Source organism: Copadichromis virginalis, linkage group LG18 (genome assembly GCF_057382275.1).
Source record: "Copadichromis virginalis isolate Kocher_CV1m ecotype Utaka linkage group LG18, C_Virginalis_male_GT1.1, whole genome shotgun sequence".
In the NCBI taxonomy this organism is placed as follows: Eukaryota; Metazoa; Chordata; class Actinopteri; order Cichliformes; family Cichlidae; genus Copadichromis; species Copadichromis virginalis.
This window is the reverse complement of record NC_140635.1, coordinates 31,344,393-31,363,184: the sequence shown is the minus strand read 5'-3', so window position 1 is coordinate 31,363,184 and position 18,792 is coordinate 31,344,393. Positions and strand designations below refer to the sequence as shown.

At 41.4% G+C, this 18,792-nt stretch overlaps 1 protein-coding gene across 1 annotated transcript in view; it reads right to left on the bottom strand.

Moving 5' to 3' along the window:
• Positions 1 to 15,769: 15,769 nt before the first annotated feature.
• Positions 15,770 to 18,792, bottom strand: part of zswim5 (zinc finger, SWIM-type containing 5) — a 73,405-nt gene continuing 70,382 nt past the window's right edge. Inside the window, exons 15-16 of the mRNA XM_085438659.1 lie at positions 18,602 to 18,683; positions 15,770 to 17,980 (exon numbers count right to left, since the gene is read on the bottom strand). Coding sequence (XP_085294785.1) covers positions 17,118 to 17,980; positions 18,602 to 18,683 — 945 coding nt within the window. The 3' untranslated portion in view covers positions 15,770 to 17,117. The remainder of the gene's footprint in view (positions 17,981 to 18,601; positions 18,684 to 18,792) is intronic.

Below are 18,792 nucleotides of genomic sequence, written 5' to 3'. Positions count from 1 at the left end.
CACAGACCTGTAACGTCTTCTGTAAGAAGCTTTTCTGTCCCCCACTCGTTACCTGTATGAATGGCACCTGTTTGAACTCATCATCTGTATAAAAGACACCTGTCCACAGCCTCAAACAGTCAGACTCCAAACTCCGCCATGGCCAAGACCAAAGAGCTTTCGAAGGACACCAGGAAAAGTATTTTAGACCTGCACCAGACTGGGAAGAGTGAATCTACAATAGGCAAGCAGCTTGGTGTGAAAAAATAAACTGTGGGAGCAATCATCAGAAAATGGAAGACATACAAGACCACTGATAATCTCCCTCGATCTGGGGCTCCACGCAAGATCTCATCCCGTGGGGTCAAAATGATCATGAGAACGGTGAGCAAAGATCCCAGAACCACACGGGGGGACCTGGTGAATGACCTGCAGAGAGCTGGGACCAAAGTAACAAAGGTCACCATCAGTAACACACTACAACGGCAGGGAATCAAATCCCGCAGTGCCAGACGTGTTCCGCTGCTGAAGCCAGTGCATGTCCAGGCCCGTCTGAAGTTTGCCAGAGAGCACATGGATGATACAGCAGAGGATTGGGAGAATGTCATGTGGTCAGATGAAACCAAAGTAGAACTTTTTGGTATAAACTCAACTCGTCGTGTTTGGAGGAAGAAGAATACTGAGTTGCATCCCAAGAACACCATACCTACTGTGAAGCATGGGGGTGGAAACATCATGCTATGGGGCTGTTTTTCTGCCAAGGGGACAGGACGACTGATCCGTGTTAAGGACAGAATGAATGGGGCCATGTATCGTGAGATTTTGAGCCAAAACCTCCTTCCATCAGTGAGAACTTTGAAGATGAAACGAGGCTGGGTCTTCCAACATGACAATGATCCAAAACACACCACCCGGGCAACAAAGGAGTGGCTCCGTAAGAAGCATTTGAAAGTCCTGGAGTGGCCTAGCCAGTCTCCAGACCTCAACCCCATAGAAAATCTGTGGCGGGAGTTGAAAGTCCGTGTTGCTCGGCGACAGCCCCAAAACATCACTGCTCTCGAGAAGATCTGCATGGAGGAATGGGCCAAAATACCAGCTACTGTGTGTGCAAACCTGGTAAAGACCTATAGTAAACGTTTGACCTCTGTTATTGCCAACAAAGGTTATGTTACAAAGTATTGAGTTGTATTTTTGTTATTGACCAAATACTTATTTTCCACCCTGATTTACGAATAAATTCTTTACAAATCCTACCATGTGGATTCATGGATTTTTTTTTTTTTCCACATTCTGTCTCTCACAGTTGAAGTTTACCTCTGGTGCAAATTACTGACCTCTGTCATCATTTTAAGTGGGGGAACTTGCACAATCGGTGGCTGACTAAATACTTTTTTGCCCCACTGTATAGTCAGCTGATCATGGGTCAGCAACTCAAAGCTTTTATGCAAGAAGAGATGGTCATGACAGCCTGCTGAACTTCAAACTGAGGATCAGAATGGGGAAGAAAGATGACTGAATGTGGGATAGTTGATGCAGAATAGGCTGGTTTGTGGTTTTCTCTGTATTAGTGTAGGATCTTTACCTTACAATATAAACTGCCTCGGGGCAACTGCTGATGGGATTTGGCGCTATATAAATTGAACTGAACTGAATGATCTTAGAAAATACTGAAATATTTCATTTTCTGTGTAATGTACAGGGTGGGCCATTTATATGGATACACCGTAATAACATGGGAATGGTTGGTGATATTAAAGTCCTGTTTGTGGCACATTAGTATATGTGAGGGGGCAAACTCCTCAAGATGGGTGGTGACCATGGTGGCTATTTAGAAGTCGGCCATCTTGGATACAGCCTTTGTTTTTTCAATAGGAAGAGGGCCATGTGACACATCAAACTTATTGGTAATGTCACAAGAAAAACAATGGTGTGCTTGGTTTCAATGTAACTTTACTCTTTCATGAGTTATTTCCAAGTTTCTGACCACTCATAAAATGTGTTCATTGTGCTGCCCATTGTGTTGGATTGTCAATGTAACCCTCTTCTCCCACTCTTCACACACTGATAGCAACACCGCAGGAGAAATGCCAGCACAGGCATCCAGTATCCGTAGTTTCAGGTGCTGCACATCTCGTATCTTCACACCATAGACAATTGCCTTCAGATGAACCCAAAGATATAAGTCTAAGGAGGTCAGATCAGGAGACCTTAGGGGCCATTTAACTGGCCCACGACGACCAATCCACTTTCCAGGAAACTGTTCATCTAGGAATGCTCGGACCTGGCACCCTTAATGTGGTGGTGCACCATCTTGCTGGAAAAACTCAGGGAACGTGCCAGCTTCAGTGCATAAAGAGGGAAACACATCATCATGTAGCAATTTCAAATATCCAGTGGCCTTGAGGTTTCCATTGATGAAGAATGGACCCACTATCGTTGTACCCCATATACCACACCAAACCATCACTTTTGTTGTTCCAACAGTCGTGGAGGGATCCACCCAATGTGGGTTAGTGTCAGACCAATAGCGGTGGTTTTGTTTGTTAACTTCACCATTCACATAAAAGTTTGCCTTATCACTGAACAAAATCTTCTGCGTGAACTGAGGGTCCTGTTCAGAGATGGGCAGTAACGCGTTACTTGTAACGCGTTACTGTAATCTGATTACTTTTTTCAAGTAACGAGTAAAATAAGGGATTACTATTGCAAAAACGGTAATTAGATTACAGTTACTTTCCCATAGGAACGCTGCGTTACTGCGTTACTAAAACCGTGATATTTTGCGAGAATGTCTCACGACAGTGACGTAAGCGAGTGCGCCGTTAGTGACAACAGCTGTGTGCAGATCAACAATGGATCACATATCGAGTGCGGGAGAGAGTATGAGCGTGCAGCGTTTAAAGCGTGGAAGTACTGACCTTACTTTGAGTTTGATACCATAAAAAGTGACAAAAACATTAGCGTGCATCGTGCGTGGGAAGAAAACTTCTTTTTACAGCGAAAAAACCCCTAAACTTCCGAGCAAGCACCGAGTGCGCAACGACATAATGGGAAACTCACAGAGAAACTCGCGGATTCTTCAACTGACCGCGGCACACCTGCATCAGGGTAAACCTCCGCCTACCGCAGTCCTGCTTTACAGGTGAAAATAGAGCAACAGGACCGCTGAGTCTTTATTTATTTTCTGCTGTGTTTTACTTGCATCTATTTGAAAGAGTGAGTGTAAACACAAAAAATATTGTATTTTATATGCTGGAATGTGCAGAAAATAGGTTTAAATGTTAAACTAATTTATTCAAGTCAGAGAATGTTGCATATAATTAAATTTTTGCTTGATGCATAAAGTTAAAAGATTAAAACTAATAAAACAAGTTTTAAAAAGAGACTTTTCCATTTGATTACATTTTGTATGATGATTTATGCAGAAAAAGTAGAATTGGACTGAAAGATCTATCGCTTTATCACCTCTTCAGGTTGTAAATCGTGTTTTAAAAAAGTAACTAAGTAACTAAGTAATTAATTACTTTTGAAAATAAGTAATCAGTAAAGTAACGGGATTACTCTTTTGGGGAAGTAATCAGTAATTAGTTACTGATTACTTTTTTCAAGTAACTTGACCAACACTGGTCCTGTTCCAATTTTTGTTTTGCCCATTCTGCAAATTCTGTGCACCGATCTCGGTCATCCTCGTTGAGATGCTGCAGTAGCTGGAGTTTGTAAGGGTGCCATTTGTGAGTAGCTAATATCCGCCGAAGGGATGTTTGACTAATGCCACTCTCCAGTGACATGCGGCGAGTGCTACGCTGTGGGCTCTTGCTGAATGAAGCTAGGACAGCCACTGATGTTTCTTCATTAGTGACAGTTTTCTTGCGTCCACATTTTGGCAAATCCAACACTGAACCAGTTTCATGAAACTTAGCAAGCAGTTTGCTAACTGTAGCACAGGAGATGGGTGGTCTCGTAGGGTGTCTTGCATTGAAATCTGCTGCAATGATGGTTACTGTGTTCACCAGATATCAACACAATTTCGATCCACTCCTCACGTGTTAACCTGTTCGACATGTGCACAAAGATAAACTTTTAAATAACTCATGAAAGGAAAAAGTTAGATTGAAACCAAGCACACCATTGTTTTTCAACCACTTATACACCTTATGTTTGCAGTGATGACGTACACAGACAGCGATTCAAGGCTGAGGTCTGAGTTGGAAAATGGGACAAAGACGTCCCAGTGACTGGTTCTTTAACTGGGACAAAAGTGAGACAGTGTCCTGCCTGAAGGTGTGGAAACAAGTTTTTATGACAGTCAGGAGTCCTTTGAGAAAAGCTTTGTAATGAACATCTTTATAAATAAACAGCTTAAGCAGTACAGAACAGTGTGGCCTCTAGAACACAGTAAACTGAATTAGTGAGCTTCTAAAGAAAAAAAGTTCCACTCAACACATCGTGAGTTTTGACCTGTCTGAGTTTTCCACTCAGTTCCAGTGGGCCCGGTTAACAGCTTGACCCTGATGAAATCTTCTGACAGTGTTCTGACAACATGTTACAGTTTCTCAGACTTGGCGTCTTTTGGAGTTTCTGCAATTTTTGAAGTTAAATCCAAGTGATAACCAGCACAGCTGAGTGTTGTTTTTCAAAAGGCCCGAGACAAGTCCAGCTGTCTGTGTCTGCTCTCCAAATGTGACCTAAATGTCTGCCTGCTCATCTTAGACTGCAAATGAGCGATGGAAGGAAAACCATCAAAATAAATATGCCGAGTGTCATAAAGGGAAAACCTCTCGGATGGCCACGGTGTTCAGCTGGCAGGAATGTGTGCCCATGTGTTGTGCCCTTATACCTTATGGATGCAGCGTGCTAACCAACCTTGTTAACATTAGCAAATAGCTTAGCACTCCACAGCCACTGGTCTCAGTCACTTCTGGCTAGGGATGTTTGATTTGTCTAAATCTCCTTTAGCAAGTTGCACCTTCACTAGATGCTTTTGGTAGTTCTCAAAAAGCTTATGGCATAATTCTCACTGAGTTTTTGACCACTCTTCTTGTAAAAATTAGTAGAGTTCATTTAAAAATAGCTTGGTTTTCTGACACATACCTGGCTTTAAAGCATACTCAATAAAGTAGGGGCAATGTCAGGGCTTTAGTAAGGCGTAACGTTAGCCTGCTTTGTCCATTTCAAAACCAGTTTGATGTGTGTTTTGGATTATTTAGCTGCTGGATCACCTGGGTCTAAACTAAACTGTAACTGTTGATTTGAAGTTAAAGAGTTTGGTGGTAGTCCTCTGTAATTGTTCTAGCTATTTTACACCACAACCACTGGAAGCACAAAAACCCCAGAGCATGATGCTACCACCACCATGCTTGATAGCTGGTACAGTGATTTGAACGGCTCACTTTCACTCCTCCAAACCAAATAGATGACCAAATGCTGGATTTCTCTGTCATGAAGTTGACTACAATTTTACAGAAAAAACACTGCCATGAAAAATTACATCACTCAACAGTTAACGATCATACCTTTAATGAAGCTTCACCCTCTGTTAATAGAACTACAGGAAGTCCAGAGAACTGTTAGGAATCTTTTAGCTGAACCGGCTTAGGCTTATTTCATTCCAGGTTCAAATGTCACCTAGCGACAGGCAGTGGTGTTAAAGCCAAGCGTTATCTCCACCAATCAGGTGTCATCCCTCTGAACTGTTTCCAGCTCAGCTGCCAAACAGGCGCTTTACTAAAAGAAACAGAAAAAAAAAAAAAGCTAAGCATTTCCTAGCCCTCACGTCATACTGGGCTCTTTTTGTGCCACTTTTTCCATTCGTATGAAAGCCATTTCCGCTGTGTTGGGTGTAATATAGCCAAACTTGCCACCCGGTTTCGTTTTTGTAAAAAATTCAAAATTTCAGTCTGATTTTCTTACATCAGCCTAACACGGCTTAGCAGCAAAAATACTCACACTTGACACCCTAGGGACCGTTTTGTGCCCCATTGAAACCCATTATAAACGCTATTTTTCACGGCAAAAAAATTACGGTCAAATCGATCGTGATAGGTAATGCTTCCGTTTCCGTTTGCAGTAGTGGCCTTAGAGTTGTAATTTTTTTATTTGTCCACCGGGTGGCGCCCTTGCTCCACATTTGACCCCGGGCTGGAAAACAGCGGGCTGCTTAAAGAGACCTGCGGGAAACGAAGCCTCATTTCCGGCGTGCAGCAGCGGCTTCGCCCGCTGATCGGGCGGGACCATTTTCGGCCCCTAGGACCGTTTGAGGGTGCTTTTTTTTTTAATCAACAGGAAATGACGTATTTGTTGTGATGTGGTACCGGACGTGTGTGTTGGAAAAAGGGGTCCGACGCAACATGCCCCGGTGATCGTCGCGACTTATGCCGGGGAAAGACACTTCTTTCGGCTTAGAGGAGCAACATTGGCCGCCTGGAGACCATTTTCTGCTCCTGCAAAAAAAAATAAAAGTCGATCGAAATGAAGGTTGGTGCTAATCTTTAGTCCATCTAAAGGCCTAATTATAATAACAATCAAATATTACTTCAAATGTTGTTTTTTTTTTATATTTCGTTTTGTTTTGGGGGGCTAAAAAAAACGGTGCGCTCATGTAATTAAACTGCGATTAAAAGGGTTAAAACCCCCGAAATATAATTAAAACTTTACATGAATATTTCAGGGAGAAGTAGTTTTAAAAGACTGGCTAATTTAAAGTGGAAAAAAATATGGATATATAATCTTTTTATAGCATTTTTCGGGCGTGGCAGAAAATGGTCCCCAGGGTGATGAACGTAAGTTTTTTAAAGTATGACGTGAGGGCTAGTATCCAATCACAATCTTCAAGGTATTCACTCTCTTAGAATTTAACAATTTAGTAAATGGGGGCTAAATACAAAGCTACATTTTATTACACAGAAATCACAGGCATCATTATTTAATCATAACAGGAGCTCAAAGGAGAGATCAGTTAATCCAAAATTGTGTTTTTGTCCAGGAGGCAGCTAAGAACGTCCGATAAGCAGATTCTAGTAAATCCATTTGTTGTTGCTGATGCTGATGTTGTTGTTGTGAAGGATTCCAGCAAACATCACGTGACCTGACTGAGCGGTTTAAGGGTGCTGACTTCTGGGGTTTCCTTCAATCCCATGTCTGGTTCACAGACGGGACACCAGGTTGTTGTTACTGGGATTGTGGACAATCCCAGTAACAACCATTTTAGATGGTATTGGTTTGATATAATTCAAATTTTATTATGAAAAGATTTCTGGCACTTTAATGGTGTATTTGAAAAACCACCATTTAAAAGCAACTCTGACCTTTTCAACAAATTTCCTTTGTTTGTCAATAAGAAATATTGCAATTTGCCTGTTTTTTTTATTAGTAATATATCAAAAATATTTAGGTGTATGCATGCTTTATTCTAAGAGCCAAGGATGCAAGGGATTTGATCATTCAGAGGGACAGATTCCTTGCATTTTGGGGAATTTGATCAAATAAATGATTGTTGGTGCTTAAAACACCCTTTAACTGTACATTTAAAGCATTTAAGACAAAATCTGTTAATTTGTCCATTAATAAATTTTACATTTGGGCTGCACTTTAAATAGATTTTAATTTTCCCAGAAAACACATTTTAAAACATCCACTCGTGTAATTGTTAAATGTAAGTTTGCTCCCTTCCATAACCCAAAGTGACCTAACCATAATAACAGAAATTGATGACAAATTAACCGTTAATATTTCAGACGAACTTCCAAACTAAAGGTTCTGGAAAGTTATGCTGACATTTATATTATTTATTAGTTAAAAGATTCCCATTGGGTCAAATCAAAAAGATGAAGAATTATTTAGCCATCAAACACTTATATGTTTGAGATCATTTTGATGAAAAACAGTCACAGTTTGTTAAAAATTACAAATGTTACTTCAGCAGCAGCTAAAGAATTTTAACTGTCGAATAATACAAATTTGTTGAGCCTGAGAGCATTTACAGCAGTACAATGGTGCGCGAGAGGCTGGCTGAAAACATGCAGAAACATGTCATCCAGTACAGAGCGCCAGTGTGGACGTGCAGCAGCGAAGCAGCGCCTTTGTTGTTAAAATGGAAGCTGAATGAAAAGTAGAAATCCAGCTTCCAGATAATTAAGACTGTTCAGCAGTGAGTGTTATTAATATGTACAAAAATACACAGAGCTCAAAGCAGCTGATGAGAGGGGGAATAGCAGCAGGCTTTCATTCATCTCACTCCTTTGTGTGGGTGCGGTAGTAACACACTCTCTCTCCCTCTCTGGCTCTCTCTCTCTCACACACACACACACACACACACACACACACACACACACACACAGAGGCTTTTGTTGTGGCCCCCGTATTGCGTAAACAGTGAAGACAAATGAACAAAAATCACCGCTGATTGTCGACAGGTAAGACTAAAGAGGCTTGGGCTGTGTGTCAGTGGGCCATCTGGGAATAAAGTGATAGGCTGAGAGAGAGAGAGAGAGAGAGAGCGAGAGAGAGAGAGAGTGTGTGTGTGTTTGTGTGTGTGTGTGAGAGAGAGAGGGAGAAATAGAGAAATAGACAAAGAGAAAAGGTAACAATGAATCAGTGCTCTTTAGAAATGGAGATCAATTTCCACATGGTCGCTTTAAAGGCTTTGGCAGGAGAATAATATATAAGTGTGTGCGCTTCTGTGTTCATGTTTGTGTGTCCATGAATCATTTCATCGTGCATTTGTGTGTGTTTTATGTGCTTATTTTGTGCACAGAGATTGAACAGGTGTGTGTGTGTGTGTGTGTGTGTGTGTGTGTGTGTGTGAGAGTGAGTGAGTGAGTGAGTGAGTGAGTGAGTGAGAGAGGGTGCCTTTGAAGGAGGTCCCGGCTCCATCTCTCAGCAAATCAGCAGGCCAGTAAATCCAATCTGCCTGGAGAGACAGCAGGCTGTACATCATCTGCCATGGATGGACACTATCAGCGCTTTATCAGTGACCACCCCCTTACAAATACACACACACACACACACACACACACACACACACACACACACACACACACACACACACACACACACACACACACAATTTTTCAATAAGCACATGCATGAAAGAACACACACAGCCCACTGTGACAGAGACTGATGGGCGTTATTACCATAGTGGTTGTGTGGAGGGATGGAGGGAGGTGGAGGCAGGAAGTGAAACTCTGGCTTTAGTCCGAGGACCTTGAGACGCTAATGCAGATGCTGACAGCTGTGACAGTCTCTCTTTGCCGGTGATACCTTAGTATTCCAGCATGTACGCTATGTTGATATTAACCTCTGCTGTCACTAAATTACTCGCAAATGATCCTGTGTCATAGCGTCACACTCATTTGGATAAGAGTGGATGGGTCCCCAAGGACCTTGCACCATTGATGGAATTGAAGAACGGCGGGTGTGGGAGGAGGGGCTTTCCAAAGCTATGTGACCATTAAAGAAACCGCTCTGATGGTATGACCTTTAATTGTGTCATTAGGACTGAATAAAATCCCCCCCAGAATGGAGAAAAATAAATAAACTGAAGGTAAAAAAAAGAAAGAAAGAAAAAAATGAGCCAAATGGAAAAACTTTCAATGTTCAGGTCCTCAGTGTGCTCACTATAGTTCTAACATGTTTTTCTGTTTACACTCAAAAGCTGTCATGTGCTCTTGCTTTGTCACGATTCAAGTTATGTTTGGACAAGTTAGAGGACCACCAGTGTATATGTGGCACTGCCATATACTGTATATAAAAGATGGACATCATTTCTGACTGAAGTCTAATTAAAATACATTTTTCTTATATATTACCAAATCACAACAACAGTTGCCTCAGGACATTTTGTATTGTAGAATAAAGATGTACAATATTACAGAAAAAAACAACAACAATTTTAAAATAAAATAAAATTGAAGAAAAACAATTATTAAAGTAAGTTTGTGGTCTAAAAAGCTAACTTCATATCTCACAGAAGGTGGTTGCTGAAAATCTTGGCTGTTCAGAGTGCTGTATGTGTGTATTAATGGAAAGTTCACAAGGAGTCAGTTTAGGCTGGTTTCAGTCTGAGCTAAAAAGAACAACTGTTGCTCAGTGGTCCAAACTGTTGCAGATGAAAGCGAGTTTTGCATTCCTTTTGGGAACTAATTTCCCAGAGCCTGGAGGAAGACTGGAGAAACATACAATCCACAGTGAAGTTGGGTGCCACGTCATCTGCTGGGGATGCAGGTTGGTCCGTTCTGTTTTATCAAGTCCAAAGTGAATGCAGCAGTCTACCTCATGCCTCCATCTGCTTTATGGAGATGCCGATTTCCTTACTTAGCACCTGCCCACAGTGCCAAAACTGCTACCAAACAGTTTCCTGACTGATCAGACAACTCGACTGGCCTGAACCCCACAGAGAATATACAACAAGAGAAAAATGAGCTTAAGGTTGCTATTAAAGCAATCTGGGCTTCAGTAACAGCTCAGCAGTGCCACAGCTGATATCCTGCATGAAACCACGTCACACTGATGTAATAGTTCACAGTAAAGGAGTCACATCCAAGTAGTGAATGTAGAAGCTTGCACAGACTGGTCTTGCTGTTGTGCTCAGGACAGGACGCGCACTTAGTTTAGTTATCCAACAGGATAAGTGTATGCAAAGGGAAAAGTACACCAGAGAAAACGTGTGATTGGTTAAAACGCAGCTCGTTTGCTCATGTGTTTAGTGTTTCTGTGTCTGAGTAAATATAAGTATGAGCAGGAGGGGCAGAGCGAGGCAGGCTGGGTGGGGTAGGTTGGGGGGGCAGTGGAAAGTGAGGCGAAAAAAAGATTGGGCTTATAGCAATCACTCCTCCATCTATCTGTCTGGATAATTAATATAAATCTGCTCATTTGTCTTCAGCCAATCAATCTAGATTTACACTTGCACATGCACACACAGGGACGTGCACACACATACATGGAGTTACGAGCACACTTAAATGCTTCTTGATGCCCTGATTGTCTGCTTATATGGCTCTGCAGAAATCTGTAATGAGAGAGAATGAAGCAGTGAAGGCGGGATAGAAGAAAAATATTCTGATTAGAGAAAAATGAGTGAAATATTGATGGAACTCTATCAGTCTCCATGTGCTTCATTTGCCACTCTGGCAGATTGGTTGGATGGGTGAAATTGTAAGGACTGCACCACAGCAGCTGGGAAGAATGCAGGCTTTTAGCCACTTTGGATCACTTGCTGTCACAGAGTTTGAGATTTGTTAAATGTAATTCAAGTTTCTTACAAGTTGGGTACTATAAATTCACAGTTTTGCTCATTATCTGTGTATTTCAAGTTTGAAATGAGTTAAGGGAACACAAAAGTCTAACTGGAAAGAAAGGAGAGATGGTTAAAAGAGTAGTTAAATCACATTGCATGAGAGGTAAAAAAAAAATAGAAGGAGAAGTTGGTGGGGGAAATACTGAAGTCTTACCACTTGTTTCACTTCCGGTCCATAATATCCACCCACGAGAGCTTTGCTTTGGAACTGAAATGAAAAAACATGATGAAGCAAAACTGGAAAGAATCAGCACAGAAGTAGAACAAAGATTAATAATCAAATGTAGCCTTTTTGAATGACTTACTTTTTTCTTTTTGCCTTATTGTTATTTTTTTATTCTGCTGTTTTTGATGATTACGACACATTCTGTCCCATGTTGATCAACCTTTTTGAGTTCAGGTCAGACCAGTTTGAATGGCTCATTCATTAGAACCTGGTGTTTGGGGGGGAAATACATGAACATAATGGGATTTCTCTTAGGAATAACCTCCAAAAACAATTTTGTGCAATTTCCAACTAGTAAGACGATATTAGTACGGAATTGAAAATATTAATTAACCTGGGCATGTATTGGTAGCAGTTCCAGGTATAAACAATTTAAGATGGTTGGAGGGTTTTTAAATATCACCAAGTAATAATTTAGGATCAAATAATACACTTTGTACAACTAAATACATCGATCTAGCTTCATCATAGGTGTAGTAGGCAGTAATTGATTTGTTGCTAGACGAGTACATTATCGAACTGGTTAACTTTCACTGAGACTCCGCCATAAAGGTTTCCATGATTGTGTTGACGATGTCCTGAGGTCAGTGAAGGGGATTTTCCACTAACAGGGCAACCTTTAAAGATGGCTGCGCTATGCCGAGCTTTTCAATCTTTTGTGATGTATTAAATAATTCAAGAGTGTCTGCCGGCAAACTTTAAACTAATGTATTTTGGCTCAACAAACAACATCCTGGTAATGTGTTTCACACTTTATTCATAGAAAAGCACTGAGATTCCAACACAAATCAATATAAAATGGTAGTAGCGTTACATAAATAGTAATAAATTCTCGCTTTATAGACAGTAGCTCAAGAAGTCGCACAAAAAAAAAATTACAAAAAAAGAAAAGGTGTTGATGATAAGCTATGATACTTCTGTGGCAACAAATACTGGAGATACCTTTTCATAATCAGTAGCACAAAGAGGCAACAAACACTTTCAAATATCCCTTAAAGTTGGAAAGAATTCAAAAACAAAAACTGGGAAAACAGTAGGTGAACTAGATCTCTACCAGCAAACAGTACTTCTCCTACAAACCAAAGACAGACGGGGACAACAAAGAAAAACGCCCAGGAACTGGCTGAGTTAGTTAATAAAGAAGGAAAAGAAAAGCAAGGAAAACTTTGCTGCAGTGAATGCATCACATAAAGGCAGCCGACTGGAGCTCCCCGGCGAAATTATTTTCCTAATATATTATCAAAAAAAAAAAAAAAATCAATGTATCATTTCATTATCCTCATGTAGAAACCTCGCAGCTTTATTTCGTTTTCTGCAAGCTACTGTAGCGCACTGATGTCAACGTGTTTCAGGATAGTCGCACTTAAACGCAACTGGCTTTAAATCCAACGTCCTCCTTGTGCGAGAGGGATCGAGGTGTTCAAGAACATCGGGGGAAAACAAAACTATAGAAGACCTGAACTCAGCCAGTTTAATGAGGTGAAGAGGAACTGAGAAAGCATTTTTTTTTAAAAGTTAGAAGGAATGAGCACGAGGTCATCCACAAGCCGTCTCTTTTTTTGTTCATACAGTTGCCGTTTCTTGACATTTGCGTATCGTTTCGTCTCACCACAGTGTTGCCGCACAATGCGACACCTCTGAGAAGACACTGAAGGCTTTAGTCCTGATTAAAGAAAACCAACAAACAAAACAAATAAAAAATCAACAACTTTTGTACATTGATCGACCAGAAAGGCATTTTCCACCGTCTTTCGCTTTTTCGTCTCCTCTAAACGTTGCAGCGGAAACAGGCCGGCCACTGTGCACTGTCCGAATATAAGCGTGATGGGTCTCCTTTTCGTCCGCAACACCCCCGTCCTCATTAATAGTGGTTCAACCCACTGGGTCTCTGCACTCAGTTTTAAGGGGGTATATTAAAGAGGGGACAACACCATCGAAGTGGTTCTGCATAGTCAGGTTTAGTAAGAATCCGTTTACAAATGAATGCCTTCCTCATTTTACTCAACTTCAAATAACATGCTCACTTTTGGAAAACACCCCCCATCTTCTATAAAATACAAATAATAATAGCTATTATTGCAAAAAAAAAAAAAAAAAAGAAAAAGAAAAAAAAAAAAGCCAAAAAACAAAAACTGAAAGAAATGTACACAGGAGCACCTGAGAAATGCCTTGAAGTCTTTGCTCTTACAAAACAAAAAAGGGAAAAAAAAAAGTTGTCAAACACCCCTGTCCAAAACAATTCAAGTACACCCCGTCAAAATCATAAAAACAAAGAACAAAACCATAACATACATCATAAATAATTATAACTTTACAATTTTTTGAATTGACACTTTAGTATTTACAATATCTTAAATGCTAAATGCTACTACTTTTTGTTTTGTTTCTTTAAGTGGTGTCCCTGAGAACTGAGTTTAGCCTCTCTTCTTTTTGCTCAGTTTTCCTTTTTTCATTCCCATTCTTCTATCTGCATTTCTTCAGATCCAAAAAACAAAACAAAAACAAAACAAAAAAAGACAGAGAGAAAGAAAGTAAAGGCCCAGAGTTGTGACTGACTACCCAGGTTTTGGGTGAAGGTAGCTCTTGTGGAATGTAAAAGCAGACAGGAAAATGTTCCTCCATTCAAAAAGTGTTCTACCAATAAATAAATGCTGAAGCAGGCAGGAACGCACTGAAGAGGTATTCGTGTGAAGTGCTTTAAACGATGACATTAAGTCTGACCAGTAAAAGATTCAAGCTCTTTCTGTACTGCATTACTGCTGGTAACAACAACACTTTGCCACTGGGTAAGAAAAAGGGGGTGTGGAGATCCCCCATAAAGAGAAAACGGCTTCCTGTGCCAAGATATGTGGTCTCAAATACATACAATGAAGTCATCAAGTAAACTCTAGTCTTTGAGTTTGCACTGCAGTCCTGTGAGAAAGTCAAGGAGGACTCATCTTCACTGTTGATGATGATCATGACCAGCAGCTTTCACAGGTGACTTTGCGTCTTTTCCATCACAAGACCGAGAAACTGAAGGAAAGATGACGGGGCTAGTCTATTTACTGCTGCTCACCTGATATTTAACATTTTACATTTATGTCTTTTTAATTTTGTTTATTTAGGTTTTCAGTGGTTCTGAACACACTACTTGAATACCTTTAATATTTTTGTCCATGAAGCGCCTTGAGGCGACTTTTGTTGTGATTTGGCGCTATATAAATAAAATTGAATTGAATTGAATGTGGGACCAGCAGAGTAAGCTAAAAACAAAGCTAACTAATGACGCCAATGCAGTGGGGCAACAAACTGCAGATCCACGATAAAATACCCAACAAGCCAAATATTACATTTAAAATTAGTCTGTTGCAACTCTAGTCTTTCTTTTTTTTTAAATTTTGCTTGGACTAAAAGATTCTGGGGAGTAGATTTTGTTTTCATTTTAATGAATGCATGCCGCTAAACCAAGCCAGCTAGCCAGTGCTAGCATAAGCAACTTCCTGCTCTCATCCAAAGAGGGTCACATCTGGTTAAATTATTATATATAATCATAAAATTTTATACAATTATTGAAATCTCTTTATCATCAAGCAGCAATAATAAGCTAACAGCACACTGACATTAGCACATTATATGCGTTCTCTGTTGCCTGGGTTCTCTCTGGGTGGTGTGGCTTCCTCCCACAGTCCAAAGACATTAATTGGTCATCCTGAAATAGCAGTTAGTGTGAATTTGAGTGCGACCTGTCCAGGGTGTGCCCCATCTATCACTCATGACAGCAGGGATATGCTCAAGCAACCCGGCAAACCTGAAGTGGACAAGTTGTTATGAAACTGCATGGATGGATGGATAGATGGATCCTCCCACCCACTTGGCTAAATTGTATTAAATTTTCATTATTTTTTCAAACCCCATTTAAAGTCCCTTTCAAATTTGTCATAAATAACACTGCTAGTTTCTGATAAAGTGACACTGTGGCGGCTCTGTGTAGACATAGTCATTGCAGGCATGTCACATTTACTGTATGCATAAATTAAACTGTATGTTAATTAATGAATAATGTGAGACGTGTTCTTACTACAACATGTCACTACGCGCTCTTACTCCCAGTATGTTCTGTATCGAACCTTTGGCATCTCTGCCTTTAGTACTTTGCTTCAAAGTGGAATGTGTTGTTAGTGGAGGTATCTGAACCCAGACCACGATGTTCATCTAAACCTAAACAGGTGGTTCTGGTGACTAAACCCATTCAAATAGTGAGCTGAAATGATCGCAGTGAAAAACCAAATTTCACAATGAGACATGATGCCAAAGGAAACATTTGCAGATGTGTCTAAGCCCAACTTAGCAAAACTAGCATGGTGACATCTACAAGAAATGCACTTCATGTTGGTTAAGACACATGACCACAGAACTCAAACTTCATTCTGCGGTTTTAAGGATTACTGAGCCAGCATCATGAACCAGCTGAGGATGCATTCCTTTGAGGTAATGCATCTGATTTCCAGTTCTTGTGATGGAAAAGGGACTTCGGCGACATGCAGAACTAACAGTCAGTGAAATCAACAAGGCCCCAACAGGTTCCAACACTTCTTTGCACAACACCAGAAAGTGAACTTGTTTTTAGTGATAAAAACGAAGCAGAGGCTTGATTTATATTGCTTGCTGACTAAATCTCAATGTAGTGATGGTAAAGTGGGTGCTGGAGTCTTGCACGTTCAAAAGGTTTTGGCCACAAATAGCTGAAGAGCAGTGCAGTGGATGAGACTCCACCGGTTCTCACAGTTGTATTTTGTCACTGTAAATAAGCTTATAGGAGGGCATAACAGATATACTGTATTTATATATAGAGACTCGACTACCCTACCTTAGCTAAAGCAGCAGCCTGAACGTCACTGTCAGACGTCTGGATTTAAAAACACACACTCTGTGAAGCATCGTTGGACTTCCTATTTTAGATATTTGTCAGAAACCAGCAGGTGAAGGTTTTTAAATCTGCAGGTACTGACTTCCCCCACAGAGAGACCACATGGGGAGTTCTGTATTCTGCCCTCTCTACTCTAAAATGCCCTGAATGAAACAAAGAGGCCATTTCTGATCAAGAAGTTAAAGCTGACAGTACAGTCGAGGTATGACAATAACACTATGTGTGTTTTTGACCTCAGTGGATTTTTTTTGGGAATAACATGCTTCTTCCACTCTGAAAACCTCTCCTTCTTCTTAACCCCAGCTGAAAGCATCTTCTGGCTCAACAGTACATACAGCTAAATCATTTGGTTTTCATATCATCATGTACCCCCACAAAACTAAAGTTTGTTTTGCTTTTGCAGTCACATTCTTTTGACTTTTTTTCCTTTTTTTAAACACTAAATTTAACATTAGTAGGAGGGCAAAATGCTTTGTTTTTCTAGTTTTTCAAACCTTTCCCCCCCTTTTGCAGTCTTAATGAAGTAGAGCAATGTACTGCGAACACTTCCTGGTTCACATTCAAGAAAGAGAACAACAGGATAAAACCTCAGTCAGCAAATGGCTCAAAATACATGAAAATAAAAAGAAATAAAACTTAAATTAGAAACACAGAAGTGTAACTGCTTCCCCCAAGAAGAGGGTCTCTGTGAGAGAAGGTCAGTAAGGTCAGCCGAAGCGCTCCCTGACCAACATCATCAGTTTCTTCTTGCCCTTGTAGATCTGTTTCAGGTTGTCTATGAACTGGGCAAACTGAATGTGTCCGTCCTGTGCCAGCAGAAAAGTCTCCCGCGCTTTGCTCAGGAACTCTATGAACTCTCCATAGTGCCGTGGACTGATGTGCGTCAGCCGAGAGTGCGTGGTGTTGATATACGCCGAGATCGTGGCGTCCAGGAGCTGGCGCAGCGGTGCCTTATCCGTGGACATCAGCTTCCCAGAGTTCCTTCTCCCAGGAATTCCAGCGAGACCCGGCGCAGTCATAGTGCACCGCCGTAGAATGTCAGACAACACTGTGGCGCAGTGCACGCTCTTCACCACCAGCGGAATAATAGCCGCAAGCTCATTCTTCCCCAGTGAGTGGCTGAGCGCACAGGCCCACAGCACGTCGTTAATAGCTGGGTGAGTGTCTTGGTTGTAGGCCAGGTTGAGATGTGTCATGGCCAGCGAGGCCAGCTTGAACGACCGCAGGGGGTATCCTCTGTGCTCCATGTACCTCGCAATGGTAAACAGCTGCGAGTAGGTCATGCCCGTCGACGCCGCGTCGATCACGATCTGGTAGGCCGTCTCGAAGGCGATGTGGTCCTTCTCGCAGAGCGTCAGAGCTGACAGGGCGCAGTTCTGTGGGTCCTTCATGGCACACTGCAGGGCCAAGGTCCTTGCGCAGCTTGCAAGCTCCTCCCGCTGGGGGTAGTCGAGGCTGAGGCGCAGGATGGTGTTATGGGACATGACGGTGGCCGCCACAATGCTGGTGGCTTCGGTGGGCGTGAACAGAGTATACCAGCTTTGTAAGATGCTCACCAGCGCCCGCAGACCTGATGAGAGGGAAAAAGAGATTTACCATTCAGTGCTTGTGACCAGAATTGCTCACTATTCACATCAGCAAGCTCGGCACTTTGAAGTGCTGTCCAGATGTAGAGTGAGCACTACTATAGCTTATATGGTACACTCAAATTCCTCATGAACAGCAGCCCCTTGGTCACTACCAAACGACTGTATAGCACCTTGCACTGAGCTGAAGGATTAAGGAAAGAGAAAACAGAGCAGCACTTCACACTCAGCTTTTCAGTTAGGAGGACTTGGAAAATGAAGCCATGTGTACCTCGACCTATAATCGTCCCAAATTGCTAAAGTTACTAAAATCATTAAATCATTTCATTACACTTGGTATAATTTGAGTCTCTATTCTTAAAAAGATTATGGAGGCATAAATTTGACTTCTTAACTGATGGTGCAACATGTCATGCAGCCCCTCTTGTCTTCAAAGATCAAATGAGGGAATCTCTTTTGGGAAAACATCGTTCATCCCTCCGCATTTAGACTAACAAGACACTTCAGCTCAAAAGAAACTGTAAAGCTGAACTTACTGAAGATCACAACGCAGCACGGAGGCTGTAATTAGAGCATGAATCCGCTTTAAAAACGGATGCACATACCGACTTCAGTGGCGCAGGTTACCAGCCAGCGAACCATCTCTCTCCTCCTCCAGTTCAGAGTGGACAGAGTCATCCTCATCACCTGCAAAACACACATGGAGAACATGATGCGCTCTGTTAGCGCCATTGAACCGTTACACATTTCTATACCCTCTTGGCAGTTTTCATGAATACGTGCATTTGGAAATCAA